General features: G+C 52.6%; 1 protein-coding gene across 1 annotated transcript; it reads right to left on the bottom strand.

Annotated features, from left to right (window-relative positions):
• Nucleotides 1-1,349: 1,349 nt before the first annotated feature.
• IQCN (IQ motif containing N) lies at nt 1,350-10,739 on the bottom strand. Its single transcript, XM_019736737.2, has 2 exons — nt 7,311-10,739; nt 1,350-2,276 (listed from the first exon to the last, which is right to left on the bottom strand). Exons 1-2 carry the CDS (start codon nt 10,737-10,739, stop codon nt 1,350-1,352), a joined length of 4,356 nt encoding a protein of 1,451 aa, XP_019592296.2.
• Between the last annotated feature and the right edge of the window lie 10,484 nt (nt 10,740-21,223).

Genomic DNA, 21,223 nt, shown 5'->3' with positions numbered 1-21,223 from the left:
ACGGAACCTCATACCCGGTATGAGGCAGTCACAGCCTCTCCCTGGCTGAGGTCATCCTGGGGTCACAGAAGTGGCAGCCTCAGAGCTGGGGTGGCGGGTGGAGGGGTGGGGGTGCTTCAGCTGTTCTCACGATCCCTCCCAACCTTGCTTCTGGGAGAAAGAATAGGGGGGATGAGGCTGGCGGGGGGAGTGTAGCGCTGGCAGATTAGCATGGCTTGAGGGAGGGGCCTAGGCATCAGGTGTGTGGCTGGGCAGTACGAACCCCCTCCAGCTTTCTAGAAGCCTGCCTCCTCCTCACCTGTTCTTACCTATAGTGGTGTCAGAGGAAGCAGAGAAATGCCCATCAGATCTCAGAGGCAGCACCAGAGCCAGCAGCAGAAGCGGCAGTAGCTGGGAGCCCACCATTCCTGTGCCAGGAGGACTGCCTCTGCCCAGGTGTGTGGCCAAGTGCGTGGCCAGGTGCCCGCTCTTTACACCTGAGCGCGCGCCCTGGTGGCTGCGTGCGAGCTGCGCAGGGGAGAGGTAGAGCGGTGGCCTCAGGATGCAGGGCTTCTGAAGAGGCGCTACCATTTCCCATGAGTGCCATTCCTGCCCCACTCTCCACCTGGACACCTCCTCCCCTAAAAATCTGGCCTAGATCATGACTCTGCAGCCCTCAAATTCCCTTCAGGATGCCCCTGTCCCTTCCCATTACCCTCTCCCCCGCAGCCACCACCCATCTGTGGCCCCCTCCATAACTGTCCAAAACCATGCCGTGACCCCCTTTGCCCCGCCACCAGCCAGGCTGCCCCCTCTGGGAGTTTTCAAACCCTTTCCTCGTCCTCGTGGGCCGGGAACATCTGTGTCTGGCTCTGTCAGACTGGGGCTCTTGGGTGTGGAGCCCCGCACCCCCCCAAATGAGTATTTGACTGGAATCCCTAGCATTTCCTGAACAAGGCACCATGCATGCATCGTAGGGTTTTCTAGGGCTAAGGGACTTGTGGTGACCATTCTGGGCCAGGTTCCCAGACACTGGCTTCTGGAACATGCAGGGTATGTCTTCCATCTGGAACCAACTGGATACCGCCCCACTAGTCGTGGACAAACACAGAGGCACGTGTGAGGCCTCTGGCCTCCAGGAAGGGCTTGGGTCCCCACCCAGACACTGACCCTGGGTGCCAACTGTGTGGTTGGAAGCTTCAGAGCCCCCCATCCAGGATGTTCCAGATTCCCCCATTCCACCCCCCATACCTAAGTTGCCCCCATGAGCACAGGTAGACCAAGACCCAGGCTGTGGAGGGCTTTATTCATTAGACCCAGAGAGCCACATGGCACTTCCCCTGGTGTCCCCGTACCAGGCAACCAAGGTCCTAGACTCCTGGCCACTGCATATTCTGTGGGTTGTCCCACACTGCTGGCCCCAAGAGTGCATCTGTGGTGAGGGAGGCCCGGGTGTAGTGGCCACGCCAGGTGGCTTGAAGCATCTTGGCCGCGACCTGCTGCTTCCTCAGTTGGTGACGTACAACAAAGCCCCTCCAGGCAGCCTGGATGATTGTGGCTGCCTTGTTCTGGCTATGGAGCTGCTGAGTACTCTGATGGGTCAGCTGGGTGTCACAGCCCCTCGACATGTCTGCCTGGCCCATGGTGCCCTGGCCCATGCCCTGCACCACCCGTGTGGGCAGGGTGTGACCACACATGTGACATGTGCGGGGGTTGGAACCCACAAGCATCACCACACTGGGGAAACTCCCCAGCCCGGTACTCGATGGCTGGCAGAAGGCGCAGACATGTGGCTGGCAGGACTGGAAGCAGCGGTGGCTGGGGGTCGATATGACCCTGCTGCCCACCTTGGCCCATGTGCCCAGGGGCAGCATTTGCTGGGCACAGCTCTGTCGGATGCAGTAGCCTCGCCACGTGGCTTGGATGATGGTGGCAGCTCTGCAGAGCTGGGTGAGGTCCCGCCGGACACGATAGCCACGCCAGGCAGCCTGGATGACAACGGCCCACTGGTGCCACACCTTGATGGTCTGACGTACCAGGTAGCCACGTGTACATGCCTGGATCGTGACAACAGCTCGCACAATGATCTTTTCCACAGCCTGCACTGACGCCACCAGCTTCCCTGACCGTCCAGGATCCACCGCCGCCTCTCTGCCCACAGCATCCCATGACACAGCACACCTGGTTGGTTCCCATACAGCGCCAGGGGCCACGGCACTGGTCATGGGGCCGATCGCAACACTGGGGGCAGCAGAGTTCCGTGCTGGGCCACCAGCCACACCGGCGTTCACAGGGCCCTGGAGTACAGTGGGAGTCAGGGGTGCCCTGGGACTGTCCACAGCAGTGACGGCGCTATGGAAATCCTGAGGTCCCTGGAGCGACTCACAGTTAAAAAGGGGCTTCTGGGAACCATTGGGTGAAGATTCGTAGCCCAGAGACACCCTCCGAACCCCATGATGCAGCCTAGGGACGGCCATGTCACGCGTGAGATCACCAGTTCGGATAATTGGCGTTATGGCCGGCGGTGCACCCACGGAAACTTTGGGACCTCCCTGTGTGGACCTGGAGGCATGCTCCCCGACCTGCTGGGAGGGCTCAATTTTGGCTACAGAACCATCTAGCATTCTGGAGACAATGCCTCCATGCTTGGATCTGTAGGACTTTCTAGGGCCAACGGGCTGGTGGTGGCTGCTCTGAGACAGGTTCCCAGACACTGGCTCCCAAAGTGCACTGGGGACAGCTTCCACCTGGAGCCCACCTGACGCTGCCCTGCTGGCCTCGGATGGATGAGGCAGCACATGTGAGGCCACACTGGCAGCCCCTGACCTCGGGGAAGTGCTTGGGGTCCCCATCCCAGACACAGACTGCAGGTGCAAACTGGGTGCCACAGAACTGCCAGGGGCCAGCTTGTGTGATCCTGAGATTATGGTAGAAGCTACCACCTCATGGGAATGGCTCCGGGGCATGTGAGAGGCTGAGGGGCTCTGGGGGACAACGCTAGTGGCCAAGGGGCTCCAGGGTACAATGTGAGTCACGGACACCTGATGAGCCAAGGGGGCCCCTGTGTGCTTGAAAGACTCTGTCGGCACACTGGGGGCTTCACGAGCAGCCACAGAGTGGGAACTGGGGGCCCCCCAATTGATTGCTGACCTCTGCTGCAGAGTTGGGGCGACACTGCTGGCCTTAGTGTGCGAGGCAAAACTTGGGGATCGGGGAGGGACAGGGGCCATACCACCGGTCATAGACTTGGCTTGGTTGGGAGCCACCTCTGCCAACGGCAGCCTTTGGCCTTGGGGAACACTCCTGTCCTCTGCCAGGAATTTATGACTGTAGTCAAGGTCAGGTACTAGGGGACTCTCAGACATCCATGGGGTTGCCTCAAGGACCAGGGACTCCCTCCTAGATCCGGAGCCCTGGGACAGAATCTCATCGAGGTCCTCTGGTTGCATTATGACCTGGCCATCTCTAGCCTCAAACGCCATTGTTCCAGGAGTGCAGCTCAACTGTGAGGCTCTTTGCAGAGCCATGGGCACTTGGTGCACGCCTCTGGCTCTGCCACTGGTTTCTAAAGCCTGGGGATGAACTTGAGCCAGGCTAGTGGCATGGGATGCCTGGAGGGGGGCTGTAGACTCCTCCCCAGCCAGGGCTCTGTGGTAAGGACGGGGGGTGAGTCCAATGAGCATGGACCCTTGCGGAGGGCTGTGGGCCACGCGTCTAATTGTGGAGGGTGGACCAGCTGTACTAGCCATGGACCCCAGAACCAGACTCTGATTCAGTCCCCCAGCCATAAATGTTGGAACCATACCAGAGGTCACAGAACCAGAAGAGACACCTGGGCCCACCCCACTTGCCACTGAACCTAGGAGCAGGCTTGGAGAGATCAGACTAGTGGAGGGTCTTACAGAGGGACTTCGCCTCTTCCCACCATCACCAGGTGCTACCATCAGTCTGGGGCGCACCCCACTCACCACAGAACCTGGAGACAGGGTCCTGGCCATGCCACTGGCCATAAAACCTGGAGGGAGGCTGTAGACCTGAGCACTAGCTAGGTGATCTGGAGGAAGGCCCTGGCCCATACCATTGATCACAGACCCTGGGGGAAGGCCCTGGCCCATACCATTGATCACAGACCCTGGGGGAGGGCCCTGGCCCATACCATTGATCACAGACCCTGGGGGAAGGCCCTGGCCCATACCATTGATCACAGACCCTGGGGGAGGGCCCTGGCCCATGCCACCCATCACAGATCCTGAGGGAAGGCCCTTGCCACCAATCACAGATCCTGGGGGAGGGCCCTGGCCCATGCCACTGATCACAGACCCTGGGGGAAGGGTCTGAGCCACACAACTGACCATATAACCGAGTGGAAGCCTGTGGGCCACACCACTGTTCATGGACCCTGGGGGAAGACTGGGGGCCTTGCCACTAGCCACCATACCTGGGGCCACGGCTGTGGTCATCTTATTGGCCACAGAACCTGGCGCCAGAAGACTGGCCATGCCCATCACAGGACCTTGGCTGAAAGCATTTGATTGTTGGTCACTGGATGTGGTGGCCGTGGACACAGGAGGACACTGGTGGTCCACAGATACTGGGAGATCAACATTTGCCTGAGATATGCTGGGGCCCACATGAGCCAGGGAAACCTTGGGTGGACTCAGACCCAGTCCGATGGGCACTAAACCTGGAGAGAAGCCAGGGCCCACCCCTAAGGCTTTTTCATGAACCAAAGGGGAACCTATCACAGAGGCCCAGGATGGCATGGGAGCCGTGCCACTGTCCACCTGACATTGCCTTGGGCCCATAGCAGTCGCCACACTTCTCCGGCACATACTCCTTGTCATGACAGGAGACATAGGTTCCCGAGACATACTTAGGAACTTGTCAGCAGCCAGGGTCCCCCAAGACACATTTGGGAGCATGCGATCAGCCACAGTGCCCCGGGATGTGCTTGTAGCCATCCTCCCCAACAGAATCCCCTGAGAAATCCTGGTTCCCTGGCCTAGACAAGAGTCCTCCCCAATGGTCACAGATGTCTGTTTGAGGTTTGAGGCAGAAACAGTAACAGCAGAATGTTCTGTTGTGCTTGGGCACCTTCCTCCAACACTGAGTGGGTGATGAAACCCAGGGGATACCTCTCTGAGCTCAGGGGCCTGGAGGTTTGAAACCAGCCCACAACCCATCATAGGACCTTGACGTGGGTCCACCCCAGTGGCCACAGATGGCTGACTCAGCCCCGGGTCTATGCCGCCAGCCCCAGACACATGTGGTGTATTCGAGGTGACTTCGGTCAGAAAGGATGGATGACGCAGACAAGGGGCCACAGCTCTCACCCTCGATGACACTACATCTGAATCCACCCCAGGGTCCCAAATTGGGTGACTAAGGGCATGGCCCATAACACTCATCACAGATGGCTGACCTAGGCTGGGACCCACACTATTACCCATAGTTGCATGGGTTAGGCGAGGGGCCACCCCACTCGTCATAGATGGCTGAGCTAGGCTGGGAGCCACCCTACAGGTCATAGATGGTTGAACTAGGCTGGGGCTTACCCCACAGGCCTTAGATGGCCGTCCAACGCTGAGGGTCACCTTACAAACTATAGAAGGCTCAGATAGGCTGGTGGTGGACCTGCTGGACACAGAAAGCCGGCCTGGGTTTGGGACTACCTTACAGGCTACGGATGGCGGGGATGGGTTTGGGATCAACCTACTGGTCACAGACGGCTGCTGACATAAGGGAGGGACCACATTACCCAAAGACAGACTTCTTTTCAGTCCTGTCCTGTAGGGTTTCTGGAACCAGCTCTCCTTCAGACCTATGGAGCTTTGGTTTGAGGACATATCCGTGTCATCCTGACCACCTGAGCCCCAGTGGACACTAAAGGTCATGTGACCGGGCACTGAGCTGAGGTGCAGAATGGGGGTCAGCTTTGAGGCTGGGGGAGACGGATGGCAGAGGTTTGGGGTCATGTGCCGATGGCTTGCTCTGTCCATCTCTTCCAGGTCCCCAGACCTCTGGGACCTCCCCCTGGCCTCCCCAGAGAGAAATCCCTCATCCAAGCTGATTTCCCAGGACTCTTCCGCCACCAGGTCGACAGGGGTCAGGCTGGCCACAGACGTGGTGGAAAGGCTGAGAGAACTGCAACTGCACAAAGAACTCTTGGAATTGCTCACATGTAGGCTGCAGTCTGTGGAACCCTGGGAGAAGTTTCTGGCCAGGTCATTGTCTGAACCCTGTGGCAAACGGGCCACCAGTTCACTAAGTATACGGCCAGTCACCAGTTCTTGTGGGCAGCACATACCAGAAATGGTACCCCATGTTCGATCCTTCTCCTGCCTAGGGATGGCTGTATGGGGAAGGGTGGGCACAGGACTGCCTCGGGAGGCTTCCCACAGGCTGGGGTCTCCCTGACTCTTGAGAGTCCCGTGATGACCGGGAGCCAGGGAGCCAGGCAAGAGGCCCGGGTTTCTATCACAGGCCTTGGGAGTCTGTGGTTGGGTTAGGGGCAATGTGCTCCCTGTGGTGCCCCACGGGAGACCTGGGGTCACCTTGTTGATCATCTCACTAGGGCCCACTGAGGCTTGTTTATGATTTGGGGACTGTGTCCTCCGCACGGTTTCCTCAGGCACCACGGAGGGCTGTTGCAGACCTTTGGTTGCTGATGGCCGATACACCCGAGGGGGTCCCCTGCTGATGCTGGAGGGCTGACACCAACAAGCAGATCCCCCAAAGGTGGTGGGACACTGGTGGGAGTGGGCAGCCCTCCCACCACCCACAGAATCGACAACCTTGGCTGGGGCTACCCTGCCTTCCCCCGATGACGCTGACGAACGTGGGGCCACCCTGCTTGCCACATGTGACTTGTGGGTGCTTGGGGCCGTGCCACTGGTCACAGATGGCCGGCTGGTACTTGGGGCAACGCCATTGGCAGTGAGCGGCTGCCATAGATGGGGGGGAGGCTGCAGCAGGGGTGGCTGAGGCAAATTGGGGCCTGTATCACTCGCCACGGGATTGAGATTTGATGCCAATTTGCTGGCCCCTGGGTGCAGGCACATATTATACTCACTGACCCTAGGGCTCAGAAATAGGTTGAAGTAGGAGTCTCTGAGGGGCCCCATCTCCCAAGACAGAGTGGGGTCCAGGGCAGTGATCAGGGGGTACTGAAGAATGGTGGTGATCACCCTACTGGTCAAGGAGGCACCCACAGAGACCACGGACAAGCAGCGTGACCCCCCAACCATGGTCCCATCCCCCATCTCCTCCAAGAGCCCAGTGGGCCTGTCTGTGATGAAGCCCTCCCAGGCCCAGTACTGGGGAACCCTGACCTTACTGAGCTGTGGTCTCCCAGGGCTCAGCGTGGGCCCCCATGCAGTGGACTGGCTCCCCCTGTAGTCCATCTCCACCGGGGCTGGCATCACCATCATCCCCCTTCCTGCCGTTTTCGAAGCCGTGGCCTTAGGGAGGACGAGTCCTGTCTTGAGGACTGCCTGAGACAAGGACTGGCTCAGGACAGCGCCCAGCTCACCCTGACACAGGGCCTGGCTCAGGGTGGCCCGCTCCTCTTCCGTCAGGGCTTTGCTGAGCACATCTACCAGTTTGCCCTGCATGGCCTTAGTGAGTTCTGCCCGCAGCTCACCCCGGGAAAGGACTCGGGACAGGGAGGCACCCAGCTCGCCCCAGGACAGCGCCTTCACCAGCGCTGTGCCCAGCGCGCTCTGGGGCAGGGCCTTGGCGATCGTGGCGCCCAGGATCTCCTTAGATAGGGCCTGGTTCAGTGCTGCCCTCACTTCTCCCTGGGCGAGGGCTTTCACTAGCAGGGTGCGGAGGTCCTCCTGAGAACCCAGCACGGTGGCCAGTTCTGCGCACAGGGAGGGGAGCTGGGAGGCTGCCAGCTCTTCCTGGCTGGGTGCAGCTGGGCTGGCGGTCGATGGCTGAGCCCGGGCAACCCCACTGTCGCCCCAGGATTCAACATTACATGTGGGGTGTCCAGAGGATGACAACAGAGGCATCAGCATGCTCTGGGTCTTGGAGGACCCCTGGCATGGGCCCTGGGTGGCTTTGCCCTGCATATAGCTGTGGGCTGGGAGCTGGGTCAGTCTGTCTTCTGTCTTGGCTCGGGACAAAGTGCCAAGGGAGCCGATGTGCAGGTAGGGCTGCGTGGAGGCCTTAAACCCAGTCAGGAGTGGCTGGGAATTGGTCTTGTTGCTGAGTTCTGAAGCCTGGTGAGCGGGGTAGAGGCACTTGGCTGTCTCTGTGACCAGCTGGGCTTGGGACTGTGCCTTGGTCAGCCCGGTGAGGAGATGTGCTTGAGACAGGACTCCTGTGGCCAAATGTGCTTGGGATTGTGTCTTGGTCAGACACATGCCAGGATATGCCAGGGACGGGGCCGTCGTCAGCTGGGCAGGTGGATATGCCTGGGGTGGGGCCTTGGACAGACATGTACCCAGATATGCCTGGGGCAGGGTCGCAGTCAGTTCTGTAAGCAGATGTCCCTGGGCTGACGTGGTGGTTGAACAGGTGGCCAGCTGTGCCGGGGGCGAAGACTTGGCCGGACATGTGCCCAGCTGTGCCTGGGGCAAAACCACAGCTGTTTCTCCAGTCACATATACGTGGGACTGGACATTCATGACATCTGTCCTCAGGCGTGCCTGCGATGACACCTTGTTTCTGTGCTCAGCCACTTTTGCCCAGGGCTTTGCCCTGGGGACTTCCACAGCCACGCTGCTACTAGACTTGGTTGCCGTTTTCACCTGTTTCTGGGAGAAGGCCTTGATTTTGTCAGCTTCCAAAAGAGGCCTGGCTGGAGACTTGGGAGATCTAGCCCCCAGATGTGGTGGGGGGCAGTATTTCATCTTTCCCCCAGTCAAGTGTGAATGGGACGAGACTTTAACGGTCTGTCTTGCAGTCACCACAGCTGTGGCCTTTGGTTTGTTCAGACACTTGTGGGACAAGGTATTGGGAGTCCCAGCTGTCATGACTGCTGGAGGTGAAGCTTTCAGATTGCCAGCGGTGGGAGGGAGCAGGCACAGCGTCCTGAGGATTGTGGCCACTGAGCGTAATTGGGCTGGGGTCTTGGTGATCATGGCTGCCAGACGAGTCTGGGGAGGGGTCTTGGTCATTGAGGCCCCTGGGAGTATCTGAGATGGGGTCTTGGCTATTGTGGCTGCTGGACATGTCTGTAATGGGGTTTTGGCCATTGTGGCCGCCAGGCGCATCTGGGGTGGGGTCTTGGCTATCACTGGCCCTGGGCATGTCTGGGGTAGAATCTTGGCCATCACGGGCCCTGGGCACGTCTGGGGTGGGGTCTTGGCTATCACAGGCACGGGGCATGTCTGTGGTAGAATCTTGGCCATCACGGGCCCTGGGCACGTCTGCACTGGGGTCTTGGCCATCATGGGCACCGGGCACGACCGCACTGGGGTCTCTGCCATCACGGGCTCTGAGCACGTCTGGGGTGGGGTCTTAGCCATCATGGGCACTGGGCACGTCTGCACTGGGGTCTTGGCCATCATGGGCTCTGGGCTTGTCTGGGTTGGGGGCTTGATAATCGAGGTCAACAGGCATATCTGGGGTGGAATTTTGGCCATCACGGCAGCCAGTCGTGCTTGGGGTGCCGTGTTGGTCATCAAGGCTGTTGGTCGCATCTGAGCTGGGGTCTTTGTCACTGGAGCTGCCGGGCACGGCTGCGGTGGGGTCTTTGTTGTCATTATTGCAGGAGCTGGACATGGCTGGGTTGGGATCTTGTTCAAGATGGCTGTCAGGCATGACTGGAGTGCGGTCTTGGCCATTGGGACTGCTGGGTCCACCTGGGGTGGAGTCTTGGCTATTGTTGCTGTGGGTGCTGGGCACGGCTGAGTGGGGGCTCTATTCATCATGGATGCCAGGCATGAATGAAGTGGCGTCTTGGTCAATGCAGTTGCCGGATACATCTGGGGTGGACTCTTGGTCATGGTAATGGGGGGCACCAGGCACTGCTGGAGGGGGTTCTTGAGCATCACAGGGGCTGGGCCTGGCTGGGGTGGGTCTTGGAGGACTTCTGCTTCCACAAGGTCCTGAGTCTGGGTCTTGTGGGGTCCATGAAGAACGTGGGCATCCCGTTCTGCTTGTGGTGTTCCCGGGGCTCCTGCCTTGTTGGCTCTGGCTTGTTGCTTGGTCTTTATCGTGTCCCCTTCTATGTGGACAAGGTTGGGACTTCTGACCATTCTTGTCAGCAGGCATGGGTGGCGCTTTGCCTCTGGACTCACTGGACACGGAAGTCTAATGGAGATAGTCTGGTCTGGCAGGAAAGTGATGCTGGGGCCACCAGGGGCACAAGACGCCTGTGGAGCACCCAGGGGCTGCTGCGGGGCCAGCTGGTGGGTATAAGCAGCCAGGCTGTCAGCAGAAGGGAACTGGGTCTCCTTACTCACCATGATGGGTGGTGCGGAAAGGCTCCTGCCATTTTTTGAATGCTGGAACCGCACTTGCTGGGGTGGGTGGTAAGGGATGTCCCCCTCATCCACACTCACTTTTTTCTCTACCACTTTGCCAAACCGGAGGAGGCGCCTGGTGTTGAAGCGTCGCCAGGCCTCCTGAATGGCCTTAGCTGCCCGTATCTGGGAGATGAGCTTCTGCCGGAGCCGGTAGCGCTTCCAGTTGGATTGGATGAGCGTAGCTGCGCGAGACACTATCATGTCCATCTCGTCAACCAGGACGTTCTTGAAGCGCTGGCTCTCCACCACAGCCCGGAGGCGTGGGATGTGATGAGGCACCATCTTGTCTGGCTGTTGCAGGAGGGTCTCCCTGGATGCAGGTGGCTCATGCTGGGGATGCGGATGTAGTGTCCCTGCTTTGTCTTGGAGATTGGGGACAGGCTGGGGCTGGGAGGAGTTCTGCCCGCTGGGTGACCACTGTAATTGTGTTGCTTGCTGCATTGTCTTGGTTCCTAGGCGGATCAAATCTGCCTGTGGGGGGTGGCAGGGAGGTGGTCAGGGAGTGGAGTCGTGCAGAGAAGAGGGGTCCTGGCTGGAACGAGCCCTCACCCTGGGACCTAGATCTTCTTGTTCCTGGCACCTTTGCAGGCCTTCTCTACCCTGGCCTTCTGGCCACCTCCTCAGGTGGCTTTTGGTATCCATGTCTTTTTCATCATCCTGTGGCCACTTCAACTCTGGCATGTAGTACACATTCTTATCTACTCAATGCCCCACCACTTACCTGCTTTTCATACTTCCTCTGTGTCTGGAATATGTTGTGAGGACAGCACTGACTGCACTGTCTGGAGAATGTGGAGAATGTGTGTGTGTGTGTGTGTGTGTGTGTGTGTGTGTGTTATTGCTATTTGCCTCTTCTCATTGACTGTGAATTCCCAGAGGGCAGGAACCAAGTCTGAGTCATTTTTGTGTCCCCATCTCAGTCATAGGGTTTGGCTCCAGGCTCTGAATGGGTAAGTGTTGGGTGAGGGGCTAATTTGACTAACAAGTGAGTGGGTGAGTGGATTGGAAGTTGGATGGATAGGTGGATGCATGACTAAATACTGAATGGATAAATCAGTGGATGAATGAACGGTGAATCAGTTGGAGGGATGGATGAACGGTTGAGTGGAAGAATGGATGAGTAAATGAAGTTGATGAATTTATGAACAGATCAATCAATAAATGGACACATGGATGGATAGATGAGTGGATGGATGGAAGGAGGGAGGGAGGGATGATGAGTGGATGGATGGATGGATAGACGGAGAGATGGATAGACAGATGGATACATAGATGGGTGAAATCTGAGTAGATTAATGGGTGTGTGAATGAAGAGAGCTAAAGGAATTGTTGAAGAGACCATTGGTGGACTGATGAATGGATGGATGGATCGGTGAATGGATAATGGATGACTGGCGATAGATCAATGGCAGGTGAAAGAATGGATAGAGGAAGAATAAGGAGATGACTATGTTTTTCAGAAGTACCTTGGTACAGAGTAAGTTGGGACACTGTCAAGCAACCCTGAGGCATAACCTAGAGCCTATGTTTGGCAGAAGTGACCCCTTCCAGCTGGTTCAGCCAGACCCCTTGCCCAGCCTTCTTCATACCTTGGATGGTCATAGAGTTGAAGAGGAGCAGGAGGAGAAGGAGCAATCTCAGAACCCAGCTTGCAAGAGTAAGCAGCCTTCAGAACTTCATCCCACGCAACGTGAAGCGACACTGCCCTGGGCTGGCTCTGTCCTCAAGACCAACATGAAAAGAGATGTTAAAAGCTAAAAAACTGGGGCCGGGCTGGTGGCTCAGGCGGTTGGAGCTTCATGCTCCTAACTCCGAAGGCTGCCGGTTCGATTCCCACATGGGCCAGTGGGCTCTCAACCACAAGGTTGCCAGTTCAATTCCTCGACTCCCACAAAGGATGGTGGGCTGTGCCCCCTGCAACTAGCAACGGCAACTGGACCTGGAGCTGAGCTGCGCCCTCCACAACTAAGACTGAAAGGACAACTTGACTTGGGGAAAAAAGTCCTGGAAGTACACACTGTTCCCCAATAAAGTCCTGTTCCCCTTCCCCAATAAAATCTTTAAAAAAAGAAAAAAAGAAAAAAAACTAAAATCTCAATAAAATAATAAAAAGAAGACTTTTAAGTCCACAAAGATGAATGTATAAGAAAGCTTATTCCAGTGTTATTTTTGGATGTAAAAACAAAACAACTGGAAATAACCTAAAAGGTAATTGCTAGGGGGTCAGTTACAAGTGCACAAAGAAAGGTGTTCAGGGATGCTTATCACTGTATTGTTTGGAAGAGTAAAAACTGCAAACAACCCAAATGCTTTCAATAGCAGATCGCTTAAGTCCATCAACAGAACGCTCGTACAATGGTATGCTATCCAGTCATCAGAAATGGTGTCTAGGTCTACAAGAATGGCTAAAATTAAAAATATGGACTGCTTTGGGGGGCCGGCCCGGTGGCTCAGGCGGTTAGAGCTCCATGCTCCTAACTCCGAAGGCTGCCGGTTCGATTCCCACATGGGCCAGTGGGCTCTCAACCACAAGGTTGCCAGTTCAATTCCTCGACTCCCACAAGGGATGGTGGGCAGCGCCCCCTGCAACTAAAATTGAACACAGCACCTTGAGCTGAGCTGTTGCCGAGCTCCCGGATGCCGGTTTGACTCCCGCAAGGGATGGTGGGCTGTGTCCCCTGCAACTAGCAACGGCAACTGGACATGGAGCTGAGCTGCGCCCTCCACAACTAAGACTGAAAGAACAACAACTTGAAGCTGAACAGCACCCTCCACAACTGGGATTGAAAGGACAACAACTTGACTTGGCAAAAAAAAAAAAAAAAGGTCTGGAAGTGCACAGTGTTCCCCAATAAAGTCCTGTTCCCCTTCCCCAATAAAATCTTTATAAAAAAAAATATATATGGACCGCTTTGGGAAACTGTCAGTAGCTTGAAGGCAACTCAATCCTCTCCAATGAATATACTCAGGAGGTCTAAGTGCTTATACTCACCCCAAACCAAAAACCATCCAAATGTCCACCAACAGAAAAATGGATAAAACAACTATATTAATCAATATAAGGAAATGCCAGTAAAAATATTGACTTATTTATAAATCAATGAATCCCATTTGACACAGCAAGGAGAATGAGCTCAGCAATATACATGAATCTCACGTACATTATTTTGACTGAAAGATAAATAGAGGACAAATTGGTTATTCCAATTATGGGAAATTAAAATGGGGATAAGAGGAGTTAAGCTCTGCTATTAGAAGTCAGGACATGGATGGCAGGGAAGGGGTACAGGGGGGCTTTAGGGACAGTCACGTGGCTTTGTTTGGATTGTGAAAATCCAAACTGGGTGCTTTTCTCTATGCATGACCTTCATAATGAGTCCAAAATACTTCTTTAAGATTTTTATTAAAATATTTCTAACATACAATAGTTTATTAGTTTCAGGTGTACATCACAGTTGAGGCCAAAATACTTTTAATTGATATTAAGGAATGTCAATTCAATTAAAATAACCACAACATAATGTGAGCAAATAACCACAGCATAATATTCAACGAGAAATGCATGTTGCAAACCCACAGGGACCATATGACTTAACTTTTAAAAAATATTCTGTACAAACACATGCACACATTCAAATATGCTTAGGATAATCTGGAAGCATAACATCAAACTGACAAATGATTGTGTGTGTGTGAGGAGTGGGTTCATGGGGGACTTTAATAAACAAAATTTAAATTATAAAATTAGGACATTCTCTAGACTTCGAGTCAAGGAGGCAGAATGATATGTGTGAACCTAACCCCCTTCACCTAGACATAGAAACAATAAGATATTTAAAAACAATATTACCACTATCAAGTTCTCACTCATGGATAAGATGCAAATCTTCTAAATAAACATGACCAGTTATCAAAAGAATAATACTATAGCCAAGTAGGATTTATTACAAGATTTAAGAATATAATATCTATAAATCCCCAAGGTAATTCATTACATCTAGAAATTGAAAAGGCAGCCATATGATTTTTAAAGAAGTGCCCAAAAGGTATTTTATTAAATTCAATAGCTATTTCTAATAAAAACTTATACAAATATTAACAAATAGGATAGTATGTAAAGACAGTAAGACTAACCACAAAGCCACAGCAAATGTCATGTTAAATGGTGAAATCTTAAAGTCACTTCCATTAAAGGAAGGAACAAGATTCACAGTTGGCCAACCCCACTGCAATCATTTTCGGTGGTTATAGGACTTGAATAATCAGTATAAATATTTAAAAATATTTAAGAGGTGCTACAGGGATTATCTACCTAGAAAACCCGAGAGATTCTAATTGAAAAGTTATATATATATTGGTCTGACAATTAAGTTTGGAAACTTGTTGCAACGATGTTGCAAATCTTTTTTGATATCAGAGGGATTATTCATTATGAATTTGTACCAACTGGACAAACAGTTAACCAAGTTTACCATTTGGAAGTGCTGAAAAGGCTGCGTAAAAAAGTTAGATGACCTAGGCCCGGCCCGGTGACTCAGGCAGTTGGAGCTCCATGCTCCCAACTCCGAAGGCTGCCGGTTCAATTCCCACATGGGCCAGTGGGCTCTCAACCACAAGGTTGCTGGTTCGACTCTCACAAGGGATGGTGGGCTGTGCCCCCTGCAACTAGAAAACAGCGGCTGGACCTGGAGCTGAGCTGCGCCCTCCACAACTAAGACTGAAAGGACAACTTGAAGGTGAACGGCACCCTCCACAACTGGGATTGAAAGGACAACAACTTGACTTGGAAAAAAGGCCTGGAATTACACACTGTTCCCCAATGAAGTCCTGTTACCCTTCCCCAATAAAAATCTAAAAAAAAAAAAAAAAAAAAAGTTAGACGACCTGAACTTTTTGCCAACAGTTCATGGCTCTTGCATCACGACAATGCACCAACTCACAGGGCACTGTCTGTGAGGGAGTTTTTGGCTAGTAAACAAATAACTGTATTGGAACACCCTCCCTATTCACCTGATCTGGCCCCCAGTGAGTTCTTTCTTTACCTGAAGATAAGGAAATATTGAAAGGAAGAGATTTTGATGACATTCAGGACATCAAGGGTAATACGACGACAGCTCTGATGGCCATTCCAGAAAAAGAGTTCCAAAATTGCTTTGAAGGGTGGACTAGGCACGGGTGTCAGTGCATAGCTTCCCAAGGGGAATCCTTGGAAGGTGACCGTAATGATATTCAGCAATGAGGTGTGTAGCAAGTGCTACATACCTTAAAGCAGTTTTGGAACTCTTTTTCTGGAATGGCCATCAGAGATGTCATCATGTTATCCTTGATGTCCTGAATGTCATCAAAATGTCTTTTTTTCAATATTTCCTTTATCTTCAGGTAAAGAAAGAAGTCATTGGGGGCCAGATCAGGTGAGTAGGGAGGATGTTCCAATACAGTGATTTGTTTACTGGCTAAAAACTCCCTCACAGACAGTGCCGTGTGAGCTGGTGTATTGTCGTGATGCAAGAGCCATGAATTGTTGGTGAAAAGTTCAGGTCATTTTCGTCTAACACTTTCATGCAGCCTTTTCAGCACTTCCCAATAGTAAACTTGGTTAACTGTCCAGTTAGTATAAATTCATAATAAATAATCCCTCTGATATAAAAAAAAAGTTTGCAACATCATTGCAACTAGTTCGCAAACTTAATTGTCAGATCTCATATATATTCTATATTTAAATATATTAATATTAAGATATTAGTATTCTAATCAAAAATATTTATTTATATAAATCTATATCTATATATTTTTAATTTTCTGTCTTTCCTAAGGCACAAGGTTGCATACAAAAACCAACAGCTTTTCTGTATTTGATGCAAAACCAGCTGGAAATGGAAATGGGGAAAATACCATTCATAGTTAAGGTCAAAAACTATACAATTCATAGGAACAAATTTTACATAAAAGCCAAAGGAGTTACATAAAGGAGAAAAGGATGGACTAACCAGCAGAGAGCAGATAACAGAAGGGTCAGTGAGCTCGAACATAAATAGATAGAAATTATCCAATCTGAAGAACAGAGGAGTGAAAATGGGTCATAAAGCAAGACCTAGGGACCTGTGGGACAATATTGAAAGATCTAACATACAATGTAATTGGGGTTCCAGAAAAAAGAGAAGGGCATACAAAATAGGTGAAGAAAGAATGGCCAAAATTTGTTGACAAAATTTTTTATAGATTTAAAAACCTCAGAAAGTCCTAAGCAAGATAAATACCAATAGATACACACCTAGGCTCGACCCAGGCAATGTCCTGAAAAATAATATCAAATCTTGAAAGCAGCCAGAGAAAAATAATACATAACACACAGTGGAGCAACTTCATTCATCAGCCAACTTCTTATCCAGAAACTAGGAAAGCCAGAAGGCAATGAAACCACACTGAAGCATTCTGGGCCCAATCAGGAGACAAAAAACACACAGTAGTTTAAACTGGGGAAGTTTAATATAAAGAACTGTTCATGGTGACTTTTTTAAAAAGGCTATAAAAGGAAACTTTACGTGATTTCCTAGGGCTAAGGGAGTGTCCCCAAGGAAAGGCAAATTTGGAGCGTGTTCAGACCTCCTCAGAGATGTGGTTTGGCCCACCAGATGGCAGAGCTGGTCTGAAGTTGCTACATAAGAAAACGTGGAGGAACAGGTGATCAGCAGCTGGTGACACGAGTATATGTTGGGAGCCCAGGTGCTTGTGGGGGCAGGAGTCCTGCAGGGCATGGGCCACCATGGGGGCTGTGGTTTTGGGGTCAAGATGGCCGGAGAAAGGTTTTCACCAGGTTAAGGCTCCAAAATCGCAGAGGGATGACATTCTGAACCCATGACTGGAGCAGCTTCCACCTGGGCTCTCCACACCTCCACCACTGACTCTCCTTGTAGGCTAGCCGCTTCCTCCTGCAATTTCTCACCAGTGCCCTCTACTGAAAAAGGTGGACATCATTCTCACTTGGAAGGAGAAAATTAAAGGAACTCCTTTATCACAGAGTCCATATTGAAAGGTGCATTTAAGGCCTAGAAAGGCCTCAAATAATCCAGACGAAGGCAGGAGAGGGGGAATAGAGGACTAAAACTCAGAGACAATAGAAATAAAAATAGGAAAATGGTAGACTTAAATTCAGACATATCGTTCATTGAGATGACCAGAATCCATTTGTTTTCAAAGACCATGCACCTGCTCCTTTCACGATGAACATTCTGGCTTTACCTGTTTGATGGTCTGAATACCTGGCCCCCTGCCTTGTCTTCACCCCAGCCCCAAGATGGCTGGGCCCATTTAAAATGGGTGTCAACGTGAACTGAGTCATAACACCAAATGGGCCTGAGGCTGGCTCCCTTGGAGGTAGGCACAGTCATTGTCCCCATATCACAGAGGAGGAAGCTGAGGCCTGGAGATTCCAACATACTATGTGTCTTACTGCTTTATGTTGTTTCTGATTGGCCTACCCCATTAGACTATGAGCTGCCTGTGGGTGGGGATGCCTGTCTCTTTTGTTTGTTCATGAATCCCCAGTGCCTAGAATAGTCCACACAGCAGGTGGTCAATAGATGTTTGTGGATGAATGGATGGCTAGATGGATGCATGCATGCATGAATGGATTGGATGGATGGATGGATGGATGGATGGATGGATGGATGGATGGATGGATGGATAGATGGATGGATGGATGGATGGATGAATGGATGGAGCCCAAGCTTCAGAACTTGGAGATGGCAGCTACAGGGTCTGAATTGGTCCACCCTAGGGCTTGGGGTTTCATCAACCACATGGTTCAGCCCTTTTGATTAATTCAACCAGAATGAGCAAACAAACAGATGAGACAGTGAGAGGAATAGGATTACAGGGTATGTGAAAGAGGAATAGGGGCCCCCGAACATATAAACTGAGGGGCTGGCTCTGCAATTTTGAGTAAACTCCACTGAACCTCAGTTTCTTTATGGCACACGAGCTAAGACCACTTTCCCAGGCTCCCAATGAGAGATGACGGACTCTCCAGGTTGGGCCCCCAGGCAGACAAACCCACCATCAGGCCTTTGGGGGACCTTAGTGTCCCTGCTCTGAGGGGCTGGGGAGCTGATCCCCCCTCAGTGATCTTGAGGGCCCAGAGAGACTCTGAGGACACTGGAGGCCAGGGAAGAATGACTGGGTCCCCATGTACTACTCCCCCCAAACCCTCCATCAACCCTACTCACCTGCCCCTGAAGCTGAACCCATCAGCCCAAATGGCCTGCCATGGGGCCCTGGTGCCACAGTGGCTTTGTGACTCACAGCCAACTTCCGGCCAATCACCACTGGCTCCTGGGAGGAGGAGATTCTAAGGGCAAACTCAGGGGTGGCGGGTCAGGATTGAGGGTCATGGTGGTTTCTGTACCGCTTGCCCATCCTGAGCAGAAAGTTAGGGCTCTGAGCACAGAGGGGATCCCCAAATCTCCACCTGCATGTGTCTGGAAACAGCCTCAGTCTCTCATCCCTTGGGCATTTGCTGAGCACCTACTTTGGGCTGGGACCTGATCTGAGCCAGGGGACACAACTCAAATAATTTAGGGGTGTGAAATTGCTAGGAAAGAACCAAAGGTGGGGTGGGATGGGCTGAGCTCCACAGGGAGGAGTTGGCTGTGGGAGAACTGGGGGAAGGGCATTCCAGGTGGAAGGCACAGTATAAGCAAAGGCCCTGGGGTGGGAACAGCTGGGCATAATGAGAACACAGGGAGGTTGATATAGCTGGAAGGGACAGAGGGTGGGGAGAGGTCACAGGTGGGGCCTTGGAGAGGAATATGGGAGTTTGGGTTTTATTGAGAAGGTGCCTGGAAGCCATGAAAGGGTTTAGAACAAAGGAAGTTCTGACTTACTTCTTAAAAGGCCAGCCTGTATTTGTGTCTGATAATGGGGGCTCCTTAGGGTGGGGCGGGGCCCAAGACCCCTTGGGATCTACACCCAGCCTGGCAAAAATGGGCTCTGACTCTGAGCCAGTCCTGGAGAGGGAAGTGAGTCTGCCATCCCTGGTCAACTCCTGGAGCTGGGGCTAGGCCATCTGTGACTCACCGCTGGCAGGCTTGGGGCTGACACACACCTTGGCCTCAGCTCAGCAGGGTCCTGCCAAAGCCACAGCCTGGTCCAGAGGCCTCTGCCTGGCCTGCCAGGGGAGCCACTAGGGGGCGCCAGAGCAAGAGGCCAGCTGTGGGTGGATTGGTCTTCCAAAAGATCTAGCCTTAAGTAGTGGGTTGCAACTTTCAGTCCCACCTCCCAAACCTCCTGGTAAGGGAGAGGGGCTGGAGATTTAATTAACCGCCAAATGCTGACGATTCAATCAATTGTGCTTACACAATGGAACCTCTGGGGTTCAGAGAGCTTCCTGGTTGGTGAACACATGGAGATACTGGGAAGGTGTCTGCCCAGAGGGGGCATGGAAGCTTCTACCCAGTAGCTTGCCCTTATGCATCTCTTCCACCTGGCTGTTCCTAAGTTATAACCTTTATCATAAACCAGTGATCTAGTAAGTAAAGTGCTTTCCTAGGCTCTATGAGCTATCCTAGCAAATTATTGAACCTGAGTTGGGGGTCGTGGAAACTCCCAATTTATAGCTGGTTGGTCAGAAGTCCTAGGAGACCTTGGACTCGTGCTGATGTCTGCAGTGGGGACACTCTTGCAGGGCTGAACCCTTCATCTGTGGGGTCTGTGCCAACTTCAGTTACACTGTCAGAATTGAACTGTAGAGCACCTGTGATGTCTAGAGAGTTGGAGAAATGATTGGTGTAGGTGGAAAAAATCCCCACACATTTGGCGTTAGAAGTGTGAATAGTTTGGGCAGATCTATCAACCTCCCTGGACCTCCCCTTCTCTACAGATTGGGGGCTGCACAGGGCGTGCTTGAATATTATCTCGTTCATCCCCCAACCATTTCCAACTTCTGCCCTGGGAGATGTTACCTGGATATGAACACACCCGTTTCACAGTTCTGAAGGTAGAGGCGAGAGGGGGAAGAAGACTTGGCTGAGGTCACGAGTAGCAAATTGGCACCCAAGTTGGGACTCAGTCTCCTGAAAGGTAAAGCTGCCCCCAAAACATGGCTCTTGGTCTCCTCTGAATCAAGACACCCCCATCTCAGCATCAGCCCCCTTCTCACTTCAGGGGCCCCTCCTGAAACATATGCCTGAAGGTGGTACCAAGTGAGGTTACATGGTTAAAAACCAAACCCCAAGGCAGCTCTTGAAACCTCAAGAAGTGAGCAGCCAGGGTGACCAGGGGGAAGAGGGAACGTGTAGGTGTTGAGGGCCCATTCTTTTGATGGCCGAGGGACTGTGGGCACACGGTATTCCTTCTTTACACCTGTAAATCAGGCACAATTCAGCTGCCTTTCCAAGCAGGGCTGGGTACACAGTCAACATTCAACACAAGCATACCAGCTCGACTCATGGGCCACCAATGCTCATGTCCCCCGGAACCTCAAGTAAGGCAGAAGCCCAAAGCCCAGGGTATTTGACCCACACAACAGCAAACCCCAGGTGAGGCTGGGAAGAGGGCAGCCTGGCAGTCAAGGAGCTGGAGGTGAGAAAGCCAAGGTCCAAATATCCCTGTACAGTCCTGTTAAAAGCCTGTGTGACCTCAAACCAGTCACTCAACCTCTCTGAATCCTTAGTTTCCTCAAAATGGGAGAACAGGATGTTGGGGGGAGGGTGCTTTCAGGAAGTACTTGGAAAATCCTGGACTCTCAGTCAGTTCCCTAAAAGGGAGGT

This window comes from Rhinolophus sinicus, linkage group LG07, assembly GCF_036562045.2.
Source record: "Rhinolophus sinicus isolate RSC01 linkage group LG07, ASM3656204v1, whole genome shotgun sequence".
NCBI classification, from domain to species: Eukaryota; Metazoa; Chordata; class Mammalia; order Chiroptera; family Rhinolophidae; genus Rhinolophus; species Rhinolophus sinicus.
This window is presented reverse-complemented; position numbering and strand designations above follow the sequence as displayed.

Coding starts and splice junctions, on each gene's coding strand:
- IQCN (XM_019736737.2), bottom strand. CDS start 10,739: ATGGTGCCTCATCACATCCCACGCCTCCGGGCTGTGGTGGAGAGCCAG. Junction 2,277..7,310: donor GGAGACCACAGCTCAGTAAG/GTCAGGGTTCCC, acceptor ACTGTACTCCAG/GGCCCTGTGAACGCCGGTGT.